The following is a 22,556-nucleotide window of genomic DNA, read 5'->3' as shown; positions in this document are numbered from 1 at the left end:
CTATTGCAGCAGGGGTAAAAATAGCTGAACAGATGAGATGGTCTCTCTGACAGCACAAACACTTCCACGTGCCTATAGAGCAGAGAAAATGAAGCCTGTAGCAGGAAACAGAGGGAACCTGTATACAAAAGAAGGAAATTTGGGAAGAATGACTAATCTAAGAGAGGAAACTAGGTGCTGTGGCCTGCTGTGAGCAAGGCAAGTGTCTCAGAGCATCAGGGCATCAGGCTAATGTGCATGTTTGCAGTGCATGCTGATGGGTTCTAGTGGAGCAGGGCTGCTGGGCTGTCAGGGACAGAAGCTCTGAGGGCTCCATCTGAGTAATGGTGTGGGATGAAGTTTGAACACGCTTCTAACATGCCAACCTGGGAACTGCTTATCCCTGAGTGTCAGCACAGTGATTTATGAGGGGAGCCCAGTTCAAAGCTTCCAGTGCTGGAAGCTGTTGCTTTTGGGAGGAGTGATGACTGAAACGGAGCTTGCTGGCTCCTGTAGCTTCCTGTGGGTGCCTGTTGTGTGATGTGATTCTCTCATCACAAGAAATGCTTCTTGGAGACAACAAAGAGCCCACAAATAGGCTCCTGATCCATTTTATCCTTTCCATCCATCTCCCCTGTTGTCTCAGCAGAGCTGCCCTCCTTTCCCAAGGCACCCACCCTCAGGAATTCCTGGGGAGGGGACATGTGGGGCTTCAGCTTTGGCTTTAACTGTTCACTACCGAGATTACGCTGGGGGATGGTTTGACCTGTTGGTGAATGAGGGCTCATACTTTAGAGGTGACTTGGCTGCAGCACTCGCAGGGCTTTGGGGAAGTGAAAGAACAGATAAGAACATCAGAAACTGAAAAACAGCAGGAGAGACTTGGGAAAGCCATTGCTCCTACCTCGAGCAAAAGACTGAGCATCATTGCTGGAGGCATGGATGGGAGAAACTGAAAAAGGAGGCACAAAGCTTCCTGTCATCTGCAGGTTTGTCCTGCCAAGAGGTGAGCTCATCAGGTGGAACAAATTCATCAAAACCCACCCCTCCACAGCCTGTGCCTGACCTCTTGGAACTGCCTGGTTTGGGTTGGATGGGACCTTAGAGCTCATCCAGTTCCAACCCCTTGCCATGGGTCCCTCCACTAGAGCATGTTGCTCCAAGCCCTGTGACAGATTCAAAGACCTTGACCATGAGCAACCCTGGGATCTGTAGTGCAGAGCTGCTGATCCAGTGTGTGGGCTTGAATTAGGTCATAGCAGGCTCCATGTCTCCAGTTCAGTGATGGATGGACATGCCATAGCCCAGATTAGAGGTTATCTAGGCTATTTAGGTTGTTCTAGGCATCTGTGTTGTATCAGTATCCAGCCCTCTCTATGATCCTGGACAGTGAAGAACTGGTTTTATCCCCACAGCCTTCAAACTTTAACTTTTCACTGCTCCTTTTCTCCTCTTCATCACACACCACTTCTGCCCCAATGCATCTCACTTGATTTCACTGTATTCACTGAAAAGGGTGTAAGAGTTTCTTTTAGCCTGCTAAATTATCGCTAACCCAGAGCACAGCATCCAGAATGTTCTGTTTAACAGCTCACAAAGGCTGGCAGGCAGCCTGCTCTGTGGGAGTGGGCTTTGAACAGGGAGTTGGTGTTGTCCTTCCAGCCTCTGGCCCAGGGACTTGCAGTTGTTATCCTTACCCATAGGGTCCAGTCCTTGGGCTTGAATCCAGCCCAAGGGGAAAAGAGGGTACTCAGTATCAAGAAAGGAGATGGGCTTGTGATGCCAATTCCTCTTTCTTCTATTTTATCCATTCTTAACCCCATTTCTAAACACCTTTTAGGGAGTGTATTCAAGGCTGTGGATGGCAGACAGCCTGGGTACTTGCTACTGTTCAGTCTTTTTAGAGGGAGAAGCCCTTTGTGGGCAGCATCTTCAAAGGGAGATGTTATCTCTTGTCCAACAGATGGTCCTCTGCCCTCAGGAGATCTTTCCCAAGGGTCAGGGTGCCCACTGCATGGTCCCAGGCCAGGAAATGAGCATGAATACATGGTTTCGAGCAGAGGCCCAGAAGATGTCTGGGTCCATTAGGATTCCACCACTGTGATTGGACTCTTTGCTAGCTCATAAGGCATGATTCATGCCTGGGCCTTTCTTTGTGGCAGGGGTTTTTAGAAGAACTTTCTCTGATGCATAATGAGAGCTGAGTGAGTGATGGATCCTTCCCTCACTCAGGATATTTATAGCCCTTTGCTTTCTTCTACAGCAAGTCACCTATTTTCGCAAGGCTCGTGGGCGCCTCGTGTCACTGAGACTTCAGCTCCTCTGCCAAAGGAGCCCGGCCAAGGGCTCAGAGGTTCCCCAGCACTGGGATGGTGGATGGCTGGGGGCTTCTTAAGAAACCAAGCTAAAAGCCATGAGACTACACAGGTCACTGTTTCCCATCCGCTTCTCTACAGATAGGCAGGCTAATGTTTGTTTCTTGGTTTGCACTGGGCCTGGGTTCTCTTATCTTGCTGTAGAAGCTGAGATTATATTGGTATCATCTCTTCCAGGGTTCATCAGCTCTGACCGTACCAGGTGGGATGAGATCCAAAGCATCTGGTGTGGGTTTATTATAGCTCTTGTCCTTACACAGAATGGATGTGGACCAGCATGGATGGTCTCTGGGGGCTTATTCTGCTTTCTGGGTAAGCAAGCAGAGCTCCCTGACTACTCCTGTGTCCCAGAGCCACGTGTCTGGATACCCGCTTTCACCTGGAGGGCTCAAGAGAGGGGTGCAGGTCACTAGCGAAGTTGCCAAGATGTCCATCCAATCTCTAAGGCACTGTTTAGTAGTCTCACATACCTGGAGCCACAAGGAATGGATTCCAGAGCTGGATTCCGCAAGAAATGAATGCTTGCACAATGGAGGTTTGAGCCTAAGGGAAGCCTCCTGTATCAGAAGAAAATAAATAGAGGGTTTTAAAGACTTCATAGCCCTTTGTAACTTTCTCCAGGGAGAGTTATGTGTCTTCTGCTCCAGCAGTGAATGCAGGCTGCCATCTCCCATTATGGGAACAATAGAAAACAGACTCAAACTGAGGGCAAACCTCTATTCTGAGGGCTCTTTCCATCAGTACCAAACCCATAGCTTCTGGGGTTTTGTCTTCATGTATTTTCCTTTTGATTTGTTTTGTTTTAGCACAGGAAAACCACTTTCCCCACCATGGATGCTTTTTTCTTCCTTTCCCCCTCCATCACCCCATCCCCAGGCTGGTCTGTGGCACAGGTAAGCCTTCATACCCCCCTTCCCTGTGCTGGGGGGGGGCTGCCTGGTACCATCCTCCTGCAGCTCTGTGCACTTGTGCCCTCCTCCCCTTCCCACAGCCTGATTTATTGCCTTTATCTTTCCCTTTCACAGCTGCCCCTCACCGTGCCTGACCTCTGCTCCCTGCATACCTGGCATTCCTCTGGGGGGCCACCGCAAAGGCATTCCTCCCTCCCTGGGCCACTCAATATGAGACCAGTGGGGACCCTCAGCTATATCCATCCATGCTGGCACCCAGCCCTATGCTTTCTCTGCCCCAAGTTGGTAAAGGCCATGGGGTGATGTGTGTCTCCAGGGAGGATGCTCTGGCTTTGATGTACAGAAAGCAACAGTGGGGTCTGCCACTGCCCTGAGGATGTGCTGCTCCCCCCAGCCCAACTCAAAACCCCATCTGGCTCCTTCCTTGAAGCTGGGGAGATGTGGTGATGGGCCTCCCTAAGGGTGGCATGTGTGATAGGGTTAGAGAGAAGTCACCTCCTTGACACCGACATGGTAATACTTGGTTTTGTCTCATCAGTTGTTTTTCCCTTTCTAGCCACTGTGTAGGGCCTAAGCACATACAATGATGCTGAAAATGGGGATCACATCATATCACAGATTCCCAGCCTGGTTTGTATTGGAAGGGACCTTAAAGCTCATCCAGCTCCAACCCCTGGTGCTCAAAGCCCCTGTGTCCAACCTGGCCTTGAACACTGCCAGGGATGGGGCAGCCACAGCTTCTCTGGGCACCCTGTGCCAGCGCCTCAGCACCCTCACAGGGAAGAGCTTCTGTCTAAGAGCTCATCTCAATCTCCCCTGTTCTGGCAGGTTAAAGCCATTCCCCTTGTCCTGTCCCTACAGGCCCTTGTCCAAAGCCCCTCTCCAGGTTTCCTGAGGCCCCTTTAGGCACTGGAGATGCTCTCAGGTCTCCCTTGAAGAAGCCTTCTCTTCTCCAGGCTGAACCAGCCCAACTCTCTCAGCCTGGCTGCAGAGCAGAGCTGCTCCAGCCCTCACATCATCCTGTGAGCCAGTGGGGATTATCCCTCCCTGGTGTCTTGCTTTCCAGCTCTGTGAGCTGAGAGCAATCCCCAGGGATAGGTCAGCAAGGGCTCAGACTGAAGCTGGGCTAGAACTGAAGCAGCTATCCAGCTATCCCCACTGCCTTTACCCTGTCCCTGCTTCCCGTTCCCTCCAGCAATCCCAGGCCTGGCTGTGGATGAGCAAGTTGGGAAGCTCATCTCTTTGTTTTGTCTCTGGGAATCACTTTGCTGGGTGGTCACTGTGAGTTGGTTACGGTCTGTAGGCAGAGGCAAAGTGGGGTGGCAGAGCACCCACACTGCAATTGTAACCAGGGAGATGAATTGATGAGGAGCACAGGGACCCAAGGCTTTTGTTGTGTTGCATCTTAGCTTTGTCATCACACACTTTCACCCTACACAAAGCTTTAGGGCTAAACCTGTGTCTGATGTCTCTAATGCCAAGAACAAGCAGTCTGACTTTGTAGGTTGGTTGTGATGGGCCTTACAAGATCCTCTTCTAACATGAGTTCCCAAACAGCCTCCTGCACTCAGTGTTGTTTAAGGGCTCAGGCTCCTCTCTTCCCTTTGAAAGGATGAGAGCAGTGATGTGATTGTCTGATGCTGCAGTATTAACTTGGCCCTTTTGGACTTTCAAGGCTCTCTGTTCCATCCTCAAAACAGTGATTATAGTTACTTATTACACACACAGCCTTGTGGTGTATCTCTTTGCATTCAGAAGTGGAGTGCTTCAGCATAGGGACAAGAGCAAACTTTTGGGAAAGCAGGAGTTCATCTCCTGGTCCTGGTGGCTTGTTGTTTGACTCCTAGGTAGGTGGAAAACGCCAGCCTCATGGGGTTTACTTACTGCAGCCATCCTCTTGTGTTCTTCCCTTGCCTTACTCTGTTGAAATGACTGTTAAAAGGGACAGAACCACTTCCAGCAGGCAAGCAAGTTAAAGCCTCCCAGAAAGAGTTAAATGTGAGGGTAAAAGGGGCTCCTTTAAATCCTCGTAACAGTAAAAGCCATGAGTCAGGCTGTTGCAAAATCCTGAAACTGGCATAAAAGTCATGAGTTAATTTTGGGGGTTGTTCCTGTTTAATGCTCAGCACTGGCTGTTTTCCATCTGCTGCCTCAGCCAAGAGGTTGCAAGTTCCCCTCTTCTGACTTCGGGGCTCCTCAATGTGAAAAGTCCTCTCCCAGGTCATGGAGCTTTTGATAAACCATTAACTACCACAAAGCTCCCAATGGAATTACCAGGAGTGGCCACTGTGTGGATGAGCTGGAGCAACCTGGTCTAGTGGAAGGTGTCCTGCCTGTGGCAGGGGGCTGGATCTGGATGAGCTTTAAGGTCCCTTCCAACCCAAACCAGGCTGGGATTCTGTGATGCTATATGATCCACTCCACGCTGTGCAGCACTAGGCCTGGTGATACAAGAGCTCCTGAGAAGGACCCACTCTAAAGCTCTCAGGTTACTCAGTTTGATACATTTCTTTGTTTTCTTTTAATGCAGCTATTTTTCGGGGGGGGGGGGGGGGGGGGGGGGGGAAGGTATATGAGAATCATCAGACTGATTCAAACATGCCTCTATTTTGGATGCTGATGCACTAAACGTTATGATGGGGATGAAACACCTCTCAGCTCCCCCTGGCTGTCCTGCTGCTGGTGAGGGAGGTGCGAAGGGGTGTGATGGTGGATGATGATGGGGCAAGAGGCTTCTCAGTGATGGGAAGCAGTGTGTTTTCTACTCCTCTGGCACAGTTAGCTTCCAGCAGCAGGGAAACCAGCTGAAGGGCTGTGAACACACCTACCAGGGGCATTTGAGCAAAGCCAAGCAAGCTCTATTGGAATAAAGTCCCATGGTGACTAGACCAAGAAGCTTGACCAAGCCCTGATGCACCCTCTGTATCTTCCTCCTGTCCCGTCTCTTGGGAATGGCTGCCAAGTGGCTTTTGTATGTTTTGGTTGATGTGGTTTTTGCTGCTGTAACCATGGATTTTCTTGGGCTTACCCATACATATCTAAGTTCCTATTTCTTCTCCTCCTCCCACACTGTGCTAAGATGGTGCCTGATGACCAGCAAGGCCTGTGATCGATTTGGTTGCCTGGAGCCCACGTTGATTTGAGATTTCAACAGTTCTGGTTTGTAAAAGCCCATTTCTTTTTACCTCTTCCACAGTCAAGACTTGCTGCTTTTCCTCCAAGATGTTAGGCCTCGCCTGAGCACTCTAAAACTGAAGCTTTCACTTTTGATTTTCAGAACTTGCTGCATCCAGCCCAGCCAGGGCTCTGCAGGGATCCTGGGGTTTCATTCCCTCTCCTGCTGCCCATTTCTCCTGACGACTGAGCTGAAAGAGCAGGGAAGAGTCCCTATAGCCTTGAGAGACAGAGCTTGAGACATCCCGCTTGAGGTGCTGGAGATGATCTTCCCTGCCTTGATAGGACTCAAGGAGGTGAGAGCACCCTGAGGTGAGACCTTGGGCAATCAGGTGAACCTGGAAATCACAGACACACACCGGTTTGGGTTGGAAGGGACCTTAAAGCTTACCCAGTCCCAACCCTTGCCACCTTCCACTAGAACAGGTTGCATCCAACCTGGCCTTGAACACTCCACTAGTTTTAAATCATAACTGCACCATGAAACTTGATCAACGTAGCTTTGTAAAGCTCCCTCTCTGTCTTATTTCACTCAGTCAAGACATAACCCTTAGACCTTATTGCCATTAATGTGGGGTCTGGATAAAGTGGAGGTTTCAAGCAGGGACACAAAACCATCCTCATTCCCATCCTACCCCCAGCTCTAACAGCAGGAAGTGTTGAGGATGAGTAGGAGAGCAAACCCCCACATGGATTGGGTTGGTTTTCTGAGTGACCCCATCAACAGCAGAGAAGAACAAGAAGTTGGAGCTGTTTAGGAACTTCCCTGCATTATTTCCTGACTCCAACTTGAAGCTCCAGATATTCCTCCCACCAAAGAGGGCATCTTTTTAGTAGATTTACCTTTTTAGCTCTAACCACTGCTGGTCCCCCTCGCCTTTAGCTATGTTTCACCAGCAGGATTAGGCTTTGCATGATCTGCCCTTAGCAATGTCCTGGGAGCTCATATCATGCACCGGACCCTGTTTCCCCACTTCCAAACACCTTCTCCTTCCTTTTCAGTATGTCCCCCTGCTGCCAAAAGTAACTGAACTCTGGATCTTCAATTCTTTTTATGCCTTTGCCCTACTGAAGCACTGCAAAATGTTACTCGGAACTGAACCTTCCTCTCAAAACCGCACCACACAGCGTAAGCTCCTGCAGTCAGAAGTCTCCTGACATCTCCTCTATGTTCAATCTATTGATAGAAGCTATTCTGTCATGATACTTTTTTCACAAGCTATGTATTTGCTCTTGCTAGGGCTTCTCAAATCAAACTGACGTGTCAGGGCTCCTGGCTTATGCCAGCACAACAAGGTTTCTTGAGAGTAAATCACTGCATTTGCAAGGCTGGAGCTGGGAGCTGGATTTCTGCTTCTGGGGACCAGCCTGCAGAGAAAAGCTCATCCAGGCCATGCAAAGATGCAAAAGAATACAGATCTAGGGTGAATTTGGGGAGAAAAGTAGCAACTGCATCCACAGTGGGTTGCATTAAAGCTTGCAGAGGTGAAGGAAGGACCCAAAGTAAATGAGTCCACCTGGGATAATCAGGAATAGCTCTTCTGGCCAGAGCAAAGCCTGAAGAGCAGTGCTGAGGGGAATGAAAGACAAACTGCTTTTTCCTCATGCCCTCCCTCTTGTTATTATCTACACATAAATTATTCACATTCTTTGCAGGTCGAGTCTTGTCTTGACTGAAGGGGTTCAGATCATTAGAAACACAACAATTCTCTGCATAGTTCATGACAAAAGAAGCTCCAACAGGGCAGCAGGTTAGAAGCAGGGGGAAAAGGGACAGAATTCCTCCTGCTGCCACTTCTGCTCCGAAGAGCTTCCTGAGGTCTCTGGCCTCCCGATACCAGAGACTCCTGGATACTCAGCAAGAAAAAAGCCACAGCATGGAGAAGATGGAAGGACCTCTCAGATAGGCCAGAGAATCCATTGTGAGTAAGAGTGGGATGCGTTTGGGGAGTATCACCCCAGGGGGAGAGGTTAGAGACGCTGTGCACAGCCTCCCCTTGTGCCCTGCACAGCTTTCAAGGTAGATTTCATTCTGTCCATTTAAGAAATGAATGTGCCTTTAAAAGTTTCCAGTAAAGAGCAATCTCAGAGCAAACATGATCCAGCCCAGAACTGCTGTTTCAGCATTACCTGAATGCTCAAGGTCACTGCAGTTTGCTGCTTTTTCAGCGCCAGAGTGGCATTTTGCCATCAGCATTTCCATGAAATGGGTCATTTTTGATGAATTCTCAGGTTTGGATGGCAAGGGAGGAGGAGCACTGGATGGTTTCCAAGCAGTTCCATTACAGATGCCAGTGTTTTGCATGGGGCCTCTCTCACCCTGCTTTATCGATCACCAAGACATGACCTCAAAGGGTTGAGTCTGCCCAGTGATGGGGTCTGGATGAGCATCCCCATGCTTCCTCTGTGGGCATCTCCACTGTAGCTCCCCTAGTTCAAGAAGAAATACCCTCTTTAAGAGGGGCAGGCAGAGCCATGGCTCAGCTAATAGGAAAGGAGGTTTCTAGAAGCGATTGGAGTTGGTGGGCCCCACATCACACTTCAGTCCCACAAGCTGGCAGTGAACAAGTCAGTTCAGTGCTGGAATGAGGCTTCCACCTCATCCCAGGGCCATCAGGGTCGTGCTGGAAGGCGATGCAGGGAAGCAGCTCTCATAAGCTGCAGTGCAGGTCCTTCAGCTGATGAAGACAAGGCTCCTCCAGCTCCAGCTCATGCTGGAAGTCAGCCTTTCTCTTCCCTAACATATGCTTGGGATGCCTACTGGGACACATGGCTGCCTGCTGGGGCTGAAACTGTGGGGAGAATGTCCTGCTGACACAAGAGCTAATGAAATATTTGCACTATACTATCCCTGTGTGCTATTATATATGTATAAATGTGTATATATATAATGTATGTATAATGTAGATATGTATAAAAAGCAGGACACAAATTGGATATAAACATATGTGTGTGTGTGTGTGTGTGTGTATATATAAGCATACCAAGAATTTACTTGCAAGTAATTATGAATGAGGAACTTGCACACTGCCATGGTCTCAGCAGGCACAGCTCCCCCCTTCTCCCTCCCATCTTCCTGCATCACTGTCTGTTATCTAGCTAAAAATAAAGGAGTGTTGGGCACCCATGTGTCCCATGGGTGACCACACGATAAACATCAAGCCTTGGTGCTAGCAATCCATAAACGGGTGGGGAGCAGCAGCCAGCATCTCTCTGTGCAGTTGTTGCCTCAAGAGGTACCCAGGCTCCAGCCCTGCAGTGCAGCAAGGAGGTGGGGAATGAGGATGCTGCTCATGGACCCCAGTCCCTCTCCTCCCAGGCTTTCCCTCATCCAGAGCTAAGGCAGTTTTTAGCTTCAAGTGAGCCATTAGAGGCTCTCTCAGCCCAGAGCATCCTCAGAGGTTGTAAACCCTCCGGCCACAGTGATAAAAACCCAGCAGGGCTCTTCTTCCCAATCCAGCCCCTTTCCATGACCTCTCGATGGGATTACGGCCTCCTCATGCTCCAGTGCTCTCTTCAAACACATTGTCACACCAGGACTTACCCACCTGCAATCACGCTTCAGTGCCCATTCCCCCCCCAGCGGTTACCAGGGACGCGGAGCAGCCAGGCTGAACAGAAGTGCTGATGCTGAGGTTTTACAATGAGTTTGAGCCCCACCACCTCCTGCTTTGCTCTCATTCAATTGCACAGGGGGGTGGCCCAGGTTAGGGTCCCAGATGGGTTATTTATCCTGCAGCTAATGAGGGACAAATCACTGTGGGACTCTTTACATCACACTCTTATGATGGAAAGAGGAAGATGGGCAGCAGCTGGGAGAGGCTCAGCTTCAGTGCCACAAGCTGAAGGCAAAACTGGCAGGGGATTATCCTAAATCATCCCTATCCCATTCCCAATTGGAGATGCTCCAGGGCTGATGGAAACGTAGGTGGTGGGTTGGCTTTTTGAGGGAGATCTTTTTTCCCTTCTAAGCAATCAGGTGGTTTCTAAGGCTGGGTTGGGAAGAGCGTGGTCCACCCTGGGAGGATGTGGTGGGCAAGAAACCATTGCAAAGCTACAGCATTGCCATTTCCCCTCCGGGCTGTGGACGTTTTAAACAGGCAGCAGAAGCCAAAGTATGGGGAAATTGCCAAAGAGTTGAAAGGGCCCCCTTGTTAGTGTAAGCAGCAAGGGAGGGGGCTTTCCAAGAGCTATTTAAACATTAACCAGCACAACAATTGCCCTGTGTTCCTATTCCCAATTGCCACTATGATCTTTCACCTCTGCAGGGTCTTGAGCTGCCTCCAGCCCTGGCACAGTGCTAGGACAGTGACAGGAGCCTCCGTGCCACCTCCTCTGCCTGCAGGACTTCGTGACCACCCCTTTGGGTTGCCAAGAGGTGTGGGAGCAGGGGACTAAAATGGGTTATGAACATCCTTCTTGCAGCTGTAACTTGGATGTGGCTGGAGGGTTTCAGAGCCACAGCTCCTAAGATCAAGTCAGCATCGAGCTGGTGGATACTGAACCAAGGCACTGAGCTCTGATGCAGGACTTGCAGCCATCTCCACCCAGCCAAGCACCATTCAACCACTTTCCTCCTCATGTAAGGACAATCCTGCAAGTTTGGCATCTTTACTGTGGGGTTCTGAGTATCATAAAACCACCAGTTGGGTTTTTGTTAGCCTTCAAAGTAAGACTAATGCTGACAACCTTCTTTTACAGCCTGAGGGCATCTGAAGTGACGTGATGAGGGTTAGGTGGGAGCTGATGGCACTGAGACGCAGCTTTGTGTCCTGCTCTCTTTCCAGCAGCAAAGTACAGGTTTGAAAGCAATGCCAGGTGGGATCAGGAGCTTTGGGTGTACTTTGTCTCTCCAGACACCAACTTCTGGGAATACTGCAGGCCCAGCACTGAGGTATCACAAGAAACTGTCTGAGCTGACGGCAGCCCACTCCAGAGGCAGAATGTGGGTACCATTGGGCCGGAGTGATAAAGGACAATGAAGATGATGATAATGATGGTGATGACAATGATGATGATGAGTTGATGAAGAGCTGGGTGAAACGATCTGTACATTCCATTCCACAGTGCCTGACCCTCATGCTGCAGCATCTTTGCAAGCCATCAGATGTCCTTAGTCAAGGCTGTCATAGAGGGAGGATGAGGGTATCATAAGGACCATGGGATTATGTCTGGTCACCCATCAGCTGGGTGCAGCTCCAGCATGAACACTTGGGAGATTTAGAGGCTTCATAATTCACCTTCCACCAGTACTTTAATGTAATTGTTGGTTGTTTTGGTTTTTTTTGTAAGCTTTCCTCCTTTAAATCTCACTCAAAGATCTGAGGGAAGCAAACACAGGTTAAGCTGAAACAAACCAAATGGTTTATAGAGCAAATATTCCCAGGCTGGGCTCTCCATATTCCCATGTCATTGTAAACCATCCTCAATAAGACTGTGCTTGTGCTGAAGTGGATCAGTTGTACTCTATAGGCAAGTACTACCTTCTCTGTGCCTGGTGTCCTGCAGCCCTGACTCCCAGCAGTGGCTTTTTGCTGCTCAGACCCAAGGTATATGTGATCTGGGGTAATTAATGTTGAAGAAGCTCTAGGATGGAGCTGACTGAATGAAACAAAGCAAACAGGCTCAAAATTGGAATTGGGGTGGGGGGGTGGGGGTGTCTTTGTCTCTTTGTAATGGTTTATAGCCCATTTTAAAGACATGGTTATCCCCCCTACCCAAACTGTGCCCACACGTTCTGCTATGTGAAAGGTTGCGGGTCCTTCTTGCTGCTCCCAGCCCATGCTTGCAGAGATCTGATGCAGCTCATAGCTCCGGGGCAGCATCCTCAGGCACTCCATGTGCCACAAGGGTCCCCAGGCATCAGGAGACCACAGCTTCAGCACCACTTGCTGCTTCACTGCCCTGCCTGCTTGGGGAGATGGATCAGCAGCATCAATCATGGCCAATATGCTGCTCCTTGTGCAATGTTCTCATGACAACGGGCTTAAACACGCAAAAACCCCTGCTGACAACAGCACTCTCTGGCCAGGAGGAGCTGTGTGGCTCACAGGAGGATCTATGTCCTTACAGCTCGAGGCACAAGGAGCTTTGCTTGCAAGAAGATGTAACCCCTCCTGCAAGCCAGTGGCTTTGGCAGTGAAATAAACCCTGCTCACAGTGGTTTCAGTTGCACAGCTGCACACACAGAGTCACAGCCTCTCAAAATCTACAGCCCAAGCCCTAATGGCTGTTCCTCCTCCTCCATCCAGGGGCAGGGATGGTTTCCCCCATTACTCCCCAAACTAGGAGGAGGAAAGCGTACCCCAGCTCCATGTGGAATTCAGCAGGTCACCCTGTGTGCCCAAGGGACCCAAGTTTGTGCTCGCTGCAGTACAGGGACAGGACAATGGTGTGCAGGAACACCTTCCTGAAGTGGCTCCTGCCAGGTTGGATCAGTGAGGACAAGTCCTTCCATGCTATGGAGGGGGCAGGCACTGCAGCATCGGCTCCTGGGCTTCCAGATACATGGAACACAGGCCAGGAGAAGCACATGATGTCCTGCGTGCTACCTGGACAGTGAGGCTGGAGGCACAAAGGGAAGTGATGGTCAGAAGCATCCTCGCAAGCACCGTGCCACCTGTGTGGCAGAGGGACAGAAACCCATTGGTGACGCTCTGTGCAAGCCTGTGGGGATCTGCACCTCTCAGAGGCTCCCTGCATAGTCACAAGCCAGCTAAGCACTCAGCAACTCAGTCCTTGAATGCCACAGATCCAACTGAGCTCCAAAGGGTTTCTGGGCATGTATAGATAGGAGTTCAGTAACTGCATCACTGTGTAAGTCTTTAGGTTCATTTCTAGGTCCTGCAGCACTTTAGAACCCAGATGCTGCTAAGCAGGCCCATCCTCACTGTGCACACTGGAAACCTGGGAGGCAGAGAGAAGCTCAAGCAGGGCAAGTGCTCACAAGCCCCGCCAGATCCCGCTTTCACACATGGGGCTCATCACTTCCTCTTTGCTGCCTTGTCATCGCTTCAGCAAAGAAGTCATTTAACCAATGCAGGCTGTCCTCTCTGAGATGTCACCCTGGGTTTCCTGTGTCAGCAGCCACCCAGGAGCAGAGGCAGCCTCCAGCGCTGCAGCATCCTGTTCTCAAAGCCTGGTGCTTTCACCCCTGCAGACCTGGCTCTCTGCCACTGAGGCCATGCACGGAGCAAACACCAGCACTTCCTCACCTCTAAGTGCTGGGTGATCACCTCCTCCACATCCATTTACCATAGGAAGAGGGGAGGGAAGAAAACACCCACCCCAAAGAGTGCTCTCCCCTTTTGTGAAGTGACCTGCAAAGAGCTCAGATTGAATTAACTGCAATATTATCCATGTCCTAGAAGGCAGCCCCATGTCCAGTGATCCTGACCAGGTCACTTCTCCATCCCTCTGCCCATGGCTCCTCTCCCTGGGGAGGCAGGAGCAACCTTCTTCACCACACGCAATGAGAACCAACTGCAAACTGCATCATCGCCATTGAGAAATAAGGAGAACACATTTATTTTCTCTTTGTTGTTGTTTTTATCAGGCCCTTTCATTGTATAAATAATTTATTTCAGTTCACAGCATTATGTCTGCATCTTTTAAAAAACAAAAGAAGGAAAGACCAGGAGGAACAGAGACTGACGGACAATGGCAGGGGTAGGACACGGGATACCCAACACTGATGGGAACACTGCAGAGGTACCTGGGGACATGAGCGGTACCTCGTGAGAGCTGCTCAGTTAAACCCAATGAAGGTCATTCAAACTTTATGTCAAGACCCACAACCTTGCAAAGAACCCAGCCCATTACCACAGCCACAACCCAAGCGCTTTCCCTTCACCACTGCTCTGCTGAGGCACATCTTCCAGCCCACTGCCGGCGACGCATCTTCATACAGGGGGGACAACTGGGCACAGGGCTGGGAAATGTCACGGGAATACCACGGAAGCCATCGGGAAAAGTCTGTTTAATTATTGCAGAAAGCAGAGTCGGTGGGAACGGCACCGTTCCTTGGCTCAGCTGAACCCTCCAGCTCGCTGTGCTCTGCCATGTCCAAGGGGATGCTCTACCCAACACCGAGCTCCAGAGATACACGCCACCAACCTTCCCAGGCCAGCATTTGCTAATCCAAGCCCTACAAGGAAGCAAACCCCTGCACATGTGGCCTTTATAAACCTGATCGATTGCTCATGGGGAAAGCACAGCTTTACATTTTGCCTCTCCAAAACAAAAGATCGATGCATGTGGCTTCTGTGGCATCAAAAAGAAATGCGTGAAGTTCCTTTTTCCTCTCTCGACAACAAGTGCCAGCATTGGAGGTGAAGACAAAGCAAAGCAAAGCCAAGGCAGTGGGAACAGAGCCACCTGAATTGATGGGACCAGCCCACTCAGCACATAAGCTGGGACTCGTGTACCCCAACCGCCCCAAAAGCCGCTATTGGGAAGGTGCTGCACTCATTGCTGCAAAGGAGAGAATCAACTCCCTGAAACCTGAAGGGCATTTTCCTTTTGTCTGCTCTGTGCTTCCCCCTTGGCTGCTCTGGGAAAGGGGTTTTCAATCGTGAAAGCTGGTGTAAAATCACCAGGGAAGAACCCTGCCGCGCTGCATGGCTCTAAACTCAGGATACCAGGACCCTGAGGGCTGCCTGCTTCTGCGCTGGGGGCAGTGTGGAAAGCCAGGGAGGGGTGGGTCCCAGGCCAAAAAAACACACAGCAAATGGCTTTTGGGCCCCAGTCCCATACAGGTACCAAAATGTTCACCTGCAGAAGGCCTTTTCCAAGGCCAGGTTGGACAGAGCCTTGGGTGACACGGTCTAGTGTGAGGTGTCCCTGCTCATGGCAGGGGGTTGGAACTGGATGATCTTAAGGTCCACTCCAACCCAAACCATTCTATGACAGAGGAAGGCCTATCCTTGCCCCAGGCACCCAGCAGGCAGAGGCAGCAAGGGGCTTTCTGCTGTGAATCAGGTTTAAATCTTTATATATATATAAAAAACTAACACCCCCCCCCCCCATGTTACCCACCCCCATTCCCATGTCTCCTCACACTCTGCCATATTCCCGGCACTGCCGAGTCCCTTTCCAGCAGAGATTTTGCTAGCTCTAGCCATCCAAGCTGTCCATCCCACCCTGCCATGACCCCCCCCCCCCCTCAAACCTGCCCTTAGCGAGCTGTGCCCTGACCTCTCTCACAGCGAGACTAGTACCGCAAAGCTTGCTTTTGGCTTGGCTTTATTCCCTAACCCCTAGTTTTGATCACCCCAGCTGGAAGCAAATGAGCACCGTGGAGCTGAGCTCCAAAAGGACCCGCTCAGGGCTTTGCTTCAGAAGGTGACACTCTGAGTCTGAGATGGGGCACTCCTGGGAGACCCTCACGATGCTTCCAGCAGCATCATCCCAAATCCTTGCCTTTCTTATCTGCTTTTTCCAAGCAAACAGCTTAAAGCTCAGCACCGGTCAGCCAAGCACCCCTGGGCACTGCAGCCTTACAGGGCTGAAGGCTGCCTGTCCTTGCTCTGCACCCTGAAACACCAGCCTGTGGGGTGGGTGTGTGTCTCCTCACCCATCATCCCCCCCCATACCGACATTTTGTGCTGGTCCAGCCCCCCCTTCGGCTTCCAACACCCCTTCCCACCGACAAATGGAGGGATGCAGCGGGATGCAGCAGCATCTGGGCGCAGCCTAAAGCCCCCTCACCACTGACCTTGCCGAGCCCCGGCGCTGCTTTTACCCTCCCTTCCCCCCCCCCCCCAGCCCAGCCCCAAATGTACACGTTAAAGATCCAGAAGCACGCTGGGCTCCTCTCAAATGCACTTCAACAGGGTCCTGCCCTGTTCACACACACAACACACCCACCCCGGCACACAAAAGCTCGGTGGTCCCGAAGGATGGAGGGGGTCTCGCCCCAAAAACATGTTTCCGTCCGGATCCGGCCCTTGGGAGCACGGTGGTTCTCGGAAAGGGGCGGTAGGAAAGGGAAGAGATCCCGGCTCATCGCCCGCAGCCGGGATCTGGGCTTGGCTGGCAGGAGCGGCTTTGTTATCACCACTATTGTCTGTGCACTGGGAAAGGAGGGAAGAAAAATAAGCAGGAAAACAAAAAAAAAAAGAGGAAAACCAAAAATAATATGAACTATTAAACCCAAAAGAATCGCTTTGGTTCTCTCGCCCCCTCAGTTCCTTTGTCTGCTCCCCCAATCCCTCCCCGCGTCTGCGGGGCTTCTACCGCTTCTTCTTCTGCTTGAGGGACTTCCTCCGCTTCAGGATCATCTCGTAGAGCTTGTCCATGCCCTCCGTGAGCCCCTCGCCGATGATGGCGCAGGCGGGCTGGATGTGGTAGGTGGTGGAAGGGGTGAGCTCATGGAGCGCCAGCTGCTTCTCGATCTCGGCCACCGGCAGGGACTTGGGCAGGTCCTGCTTGTTGGCGATGACCAGCAGCGGGGTGCCCTGGTTCTCGGCGAACTTGGTCACCTTGTGCAGCTCCGTTTTGGCCTCCTCCAGCCGATCCACGTCCACTGAGTCCACCACGTAGATGATCCCATCGGTGCAGCGGCTGTAGGACTTCCAGAGCGGGCGCAGCTTCTCCTGACCACCCACATCCCAAAAGTGGCAGCTGATGCCTTTGGCCGTCCCGTTGCTGAGCCGGATCTTCTCCGTGTTGAAGCCGATGGTGGGCACGGTGTTGACGAACTCGTTGAACTTCAACCGGTAGAGCACCGTGGTCTTCCCCGCCGAGTCCAGGCCCAGCATCACGATGTGCAGGGACTGGAAGGCGGAGATGTTGGACGAGATGTTCCCCATGGCCACGGCTCACGCCGCGCCTTCACAGCCCCGCGCCCATCCCCGCGCCGCCGGCCCGCAGGGGCACGGCTCGGGGCGAGCTGGGACGGGCAGGGAGCGGGCAGCGCAGCTCCACGCGGCGGCGGCGGCACCGACCGGAGACTGGCGGCACCGCCCGGGAGGAGGGACCGCGCCGCCGCCTTCCGCCGCTGCCTTCCCCCGCCCTGCTCCTGCCCGCACCGCCCCTGCCTGCACCGCCCCTGCTCCTGCCCGCATCGCCCGGGGTCAGCCCCGACGTGAGACAAGGGGAGTTTCACCCTCCTGCGGTTAAAGCTCGGTTTCCATCGTCACCGGGCACGGAAATCCCAGCCTGGTTTGGGTTGGAAGGGACCTCAAAGCTCATCCAGTTCCACAGGCAGGGACACCTTCCACTAGAGCAGGGTGCTCCAAGCCCCTGTGTCCAACCTGGCCTTGAACACTGCCAGGGATGGGGCAGCCACAGCTTCTCTGGGCACCCTGTGCCAGCGCCTCGGCACCCTCACAGGGAACAGCTTCTACCCCTAAAAATAGCACCAAGCCAAGGCGTTATTCACTGCACGTGAGACACCTTCTGCTGCTCCATGTGTAATCCCGGACTAAGGAAACCCGGGAGGTTCAAAGTGGTTTAGGCACAGCTCACAGGGTCCAGCACAGCTCAGAGACCCAGCTGCTCCTTCCAGGCCAACATGGGGACAGGGGAGCCACCCCTGCTGCATGCTCTGGGGTGCCCCCCTCTTTGCTGCTACATTTATCCCTGGCATTGCTCCTGAGCCAGCAGCAGGGTTGTTCCTGCAGTACTACACATCCCCCTTTTACAGCATATGTAGAATAAATACCAACTCTATCTGACAGCTTAACTAGAAAGCCCCGGAGAAAAGCGCTCTGCAGAAGACAGATACTGCTTTTTAACTTAGGATGCTTTCACTACGCAATATGCAGCAAGGATTGTCAAACTGGAGTGGGATTATTTCTCATCTTCCTATTTCATCCCGAGGATGCGTGCTGCAGCTCTGCATGGCGATAAGAGTACCTGCTAACACACCCCATCACTGCAAACGCCTGCAACTCACTGTGATGGGCTCAGAGGCGCAGCTTCGATGGGAACCACCATGTGGTGACAGTGGGAAAGGTGCAGGGACATCTCACACTGTTCAGGGTTTGCTCTGGACCAGGCAAAGTAGTGAGCTTCCAAGAGCATGTGCAGGAAGCTCTGAGGCATCACCTCGCTCCAGGAGCTGGAGCATTAAAGGAATGCCAGAAATAGAAGAACAGGGTCACGTCTGTGAGCAGCGTCACGAGCAGATCCCACCTCTCCTGCCTGCACTGCTCCAGCAAAAGCTTTCCTTACCACTGCTATGAAGGATAATCCCAAGGCAAGTGCAAGCCAGGCTGAGGAATTCCTCCTCTCCCCTGCATCACTTCTAACCCTCTCCTTCCCTCTTCCTTCATCCCCACTGCTGAAGACAGCTTTGAGCCTCTAGTCCAAAGGCTTCCTTTTCTAAACATGACACCAACATTTCTTTCACCCTAAACAGCCAAAGCCCAAAGGAAGGATTTCCCTCCCGTGCAACCCTCCTTTATTCACCCCAGCACCGACTGCGAGTTAGGAATAAAGGCAAGGTTGGATAGAGAGGCTGATCAAACCGGAGGGATGCTCTAAAAAACGGCCTTATATTAGATGTTCCCAAGGGGATGGAGATAAACCAGGAGCGTTGCGGTGGTGATTTATGCTGCACTAATGCCAGCTCTCCATAAATAAGCTGTTAAGACCTCCGCTGAATATTAAGCACAGCAATAACAGCGTTAATCGCAGCGGAGTCTGCCAAGTCCATCCACTGGCAAATTCAGGGAAACCCGCCTTTTCCATAAGACCCCACCTTCTCCTCTATTTTCTCACCCGCTTTCCACCTCCCCAGGGTCAAGCAGGCAAGGTTAAAGCGGGCATTAGCATCTAAATGTGTGTCTGCATGTCCCTAACAAAGGGACCGCTCGCTGGTCCCCAACACTTCGCTCCAGCAGCAAGAAGACTGTTGCTGCCATAGTAACTGTTTTCAGACGTGGCAATTACTTCTTCCCAGCCCCCTTCCTATCCCATCTCCCTTCCCCCAGCTCATCCCGTGCTTCCAAGTATCTTTGGGTTATTTTGGGGGGATTTAACACAAAGCGCCGGGGCCCGCACACATCCCGGAGAGGCCAGAGGGATGCTTCCCATGCTTCCAGGGCCCTCTCATGGATTATCTCTAATAGTGGCTTCTGCTCTGCAGCCAATTACCCCCCTATCACCCAGGCTGAACCAAGCCCTGGAGCAGTAGCTTTTGCTGGCAAATCTGTTGACTCAGAGCAGGGGAAATGGTTTTGCAGAGAGCATCCCAGATCCTGGAGCATGGAGGATACTCTCCCTCCTCCCCTGCCCCTTCCTTCTTATTAGCATCACTCGGTTTAGTCTGCTCCCTTTTGTTTCTGCATCGAAAACGGAGACACCAGGCCAAACAAAGCTATAAGGCAGGGCTGTAATTAGGGCTGCCCCCGTTCTTGGGGATCGCTGAGGATCCTGTGACTAGTGCCTGGATGAGGGAACACCTCTGGTAGTCAGCATCCTTTTCTTGTGCCACTCTCCTTCCTGCCTTCATCCACTCTTCCCAAGGATCTTCCAGCCCACTCACTGGATAATGAGGCTGGCTAATGCAGGATCATTACGTGCTGAATAGCCTGTGAGTCCCGTAGGAGCCTTTTGGATATTTACTCTGAGGGGAAAAAAAAAGCTTCATGGGTTTAATGGGACTTCTTTTATCCTGTGGGCTGCAGGAGCAGGGTGATACAGCTTGGGTACCCCCAGTGAGAGGGTTAAAGAGGGAGAACAAAGGGGCACAGGGGAATAACAGACAGATGCTGAATATTTCACACCAGGATTATCCCTCTCAGACCTCCATTCACACTTCTGCCATGTTCCTTGGAGCTGAGCCCTCTATCCCTGCCCTCTGCTGCCCTTTGAGCATGAAGGCTCCTGGGACAAGGAGGTTCTGTGGCTCAGAGATATCTCCAGGGGCTTCATGGTGGACAGAGGATGGAAGGATGTATGGAGACCTTACTGCAGCCTTTCAGTACCTAAAGGGGCTACAAGAAACCTGGAGAGGGGCTTTGGACAAGGGACGAGCTTTAAGGTCCCTTCCAACACAAACCAGGACAAGGGGAATGGCTTTAACCTGCCAGAACAGGGTAGATTGAGATGAGCCCTTAAGCAGAAGCTCTTCCCTGTGAGGGTGCTGAGGCACTGGCACAGGGTGCCCAGAGAAGCTGTGGCTGCCCCATCCCTGGCAGTGTTCAAGGCCAGGTTGGACACAGGGGCTTGGAGCAACCTGCTCTAGTGGAAGGTGTCCCTGCTTGTGGAGGGGTTGGAACTGGAGGAGCTTTAAGGAGCCTTCCAACCCAAACCAGTCTGATTCTATGATTCCATTATTCCATAATTCTAGCCCTTCTTGCAGGAGGGGAGGAAAGCCCTGGGGAAGCCCCGTGAGGACCCCAGAAGAACACAGATGTTATTTGGAAACAGATACTCCCCCTCTGCTTTGTCTAGGACATATCCAGGGGTGACTGAGGCACCTCCAGGGTTGAGAGCAAGGGGGGATCAACCCTTTCCTTCCACCTGGATGATCCAGATACCAGACCCCCAACACCTTTGCACAATCAGTGCCTGGAGGGGAATAACCCCTGACTGCCCCGGCTTCCAGGTGGGTAAATAACTACATTGAACGGCTGCTTTTGTGCTCACAAGTATCGTGGGGCCAGAAGGGAGGAGACTGAAACCCGGCTGGTTTCATTGCCCCAGGATACTGCATTGGGTTTGGGTACAAACACAGCTCCCTTTGGTCCAGCCGAGGGGAAACTGGGGGGTAGAGAGGGAGAAGTACCTGCACCCACTTGGTTTCCCATGTTGTGTTATATACTGAACACTCCTGCAGACCAGGGGTAAGATCTGGCCCTGAAGGGCTCCTTTGGAGCTGTGTAACCCCATATGGTGGCAGCCTGGAAGCTCAAAGGCTAAAGCACCTCCACATCGAAGGAAGGATGCTGAAGCGGAGACGGTTAAGCACACACGTGTGATGTAGACCGTGGTTCAGGTTTGTCTGCAGACATGTGGTTGTACATCCCTCCCTCATTCCTGTCCTGGATAATGCTGGGCCTCAGCCCCTTCCCACCCTGGCAGAATTCCTGCCCAAGGCTGTACTGGCAATAATTCTTGGAGCCTAATGAGCTGCAAGCACAGCAGAGAGAGAGAACAGGCCTGGTGGAGATTTAGGGCTCATGAATCACCAAATGCTCTCCAGCAGCACAGCAGCAGCTCAGGGGACCTCCTGCACTGATTTGCAGCACACATCTCTGCTGAGCCCCCCAAGATGTCACTGCATGTGATTTCCTTCCTTCTTCCCTTCCGGAATTCCCTTCACTCTCCTCTTAAAGGAGCTGCTCCATTGCCAGAGGGGAAAACTCCTGCTCTGCACTTGTTTACAGCTACTTTAGTCATCAGGAGCCCTGTAGGAGGTCAGCTCTCAGCTCCCAACCCACATCTGACTAACCCACACCAGCCATCCCCTCCAGGCAGCCCCAGACTGCCTCTGTTTGCACATACCCAGCTTGGAAGGCTGAGGTGAGCCCAGGGCTGGGGACACTGTCCCCAAGGCTCTATGGGCAGCACAGGGGACAGGACCCCCTAGTTTCAAGGCAATCATCCCTGTTCCCTGCTAGCTTCCTTCTCATGAGAGGCAGAGGTGGAACTGCAGCACTGATACTTGTCTCCATCATGGCAAGAAGTGCCTGTAGGGCCTGGGGAGCTACCACTCTGCTCTGCACCTTCCAGGCACAGGGATGAAGGGACACTGATGTGGTTTCACACTGTGATGAGCATTACCTGCCTGCCAGTCCCAGAGGCAGTGTGATGCAGTGAAGCTGTGATTCATAGGATCATGGAATCCCAGCCTGGTCTAGGTTGGAAGGGACCTTAAAGCTCCTCCAGTTCCAATTCCCTGCCATGGGCAGGGACACCTCACAGTGCCTCCCTTCCATGAATCTCCATTGGGATGCTCTCCAGCTGGCCAGGCAGACAGCAGTGGTGGGCACTGATGTGACAGCCACAGTGCTGGCATCTCAGTATTCCTGCCACAGATGTCTCCTCCATCTGCAGTGCTGCAAAGGAGCACTATTTGATACCCTGTGGCACCAAAGCATCCTCTTGTACTGCTGGGCAGCAAAACCAGCCCAAAGGCACCAGGGCCAAAAGGACCTCCAGCGAT

At 52.0% G+C, this 22,556-nt stretch overlaps 1 protein-coding gene and 1 long non-coding RNA gene across 3 annotated transcripts; one reads left to right on the top strand and one right to left on the bottom strand.

The window, feature by feature from the left end:
- Window positions 1–6,831: 6,831 nt before the first annotated feature.
- LOC130606308 (uncharacterized) lies at window positions 6,832–11,892 on the top strand. 2 transcript variants are annotated; one of them, XR_008973944.1, is made up of 2 exons: window positions 6,832–7,568; window positions 11,296–11,892. It is a non-coding gene; the product is annotated as an uncharacterized LOC130606308 (long non-coding RNA). The 2 variants fall into 2 exon arrangements; XR_008973948.1 differs by lacking the exon at window positions 6,832–7,568 and adding an exon at window positions 9,413–10,817.
- Window positions 11,893–16,336: 4,444 nt separating this feature from the next.
- ARL4C (ADP ribosylation factor like GTPase 4C) lies at window positions 16,337–17,420 on the bottom strand. Its single transcript, XM_057422514.1, has one exon. It carries the CDS (start codon window positions 17,248–17,250, stop codon window positions 16,672–16,674), a length of 579 nt encoding a protein of 192 aa, XP_057278497.1. The 5' UTR covers window positions 17,251–17,420; the 3' UTR covers window positions 16,337–16,671.
- Between the last annotated feature and the right edge of the window lie 5,136 nt (window positions 17,421–22,556).

This window comes from Pezoporus wallicus, unplaced genomic scaffold (assembly GCF_028554395.1).
Source record: "Pezoporus wallicus isolate ANWC-B61680 ecotype Strahan unplaced genomic scaffold, APGP_CSIRO_Pwel_v1 contig_3488, whole genome shotgun sequence".
Taxonomy (NCBI): Eukaryota; Metazoa; Chordata; class Aves; order Psittaciformes; family Psittacidae; genus Pezoporus; species Pezoporus wallicus.
The sequence above is the reverse complement of the archived record's forward strand: the minus strand, read 5'-3'. Positions and strand labels throughout refer to the sequence as shown.

Excerpts from the sequence above, each read along its gene's own strand:
- ARL4C (XM_057422514.1), bottom strand. The coding sequence starts at position 17,250 with ATGGGGAACATCTCGTCCAACATCTCCGCCTTCCAGTCCCTGCACATC.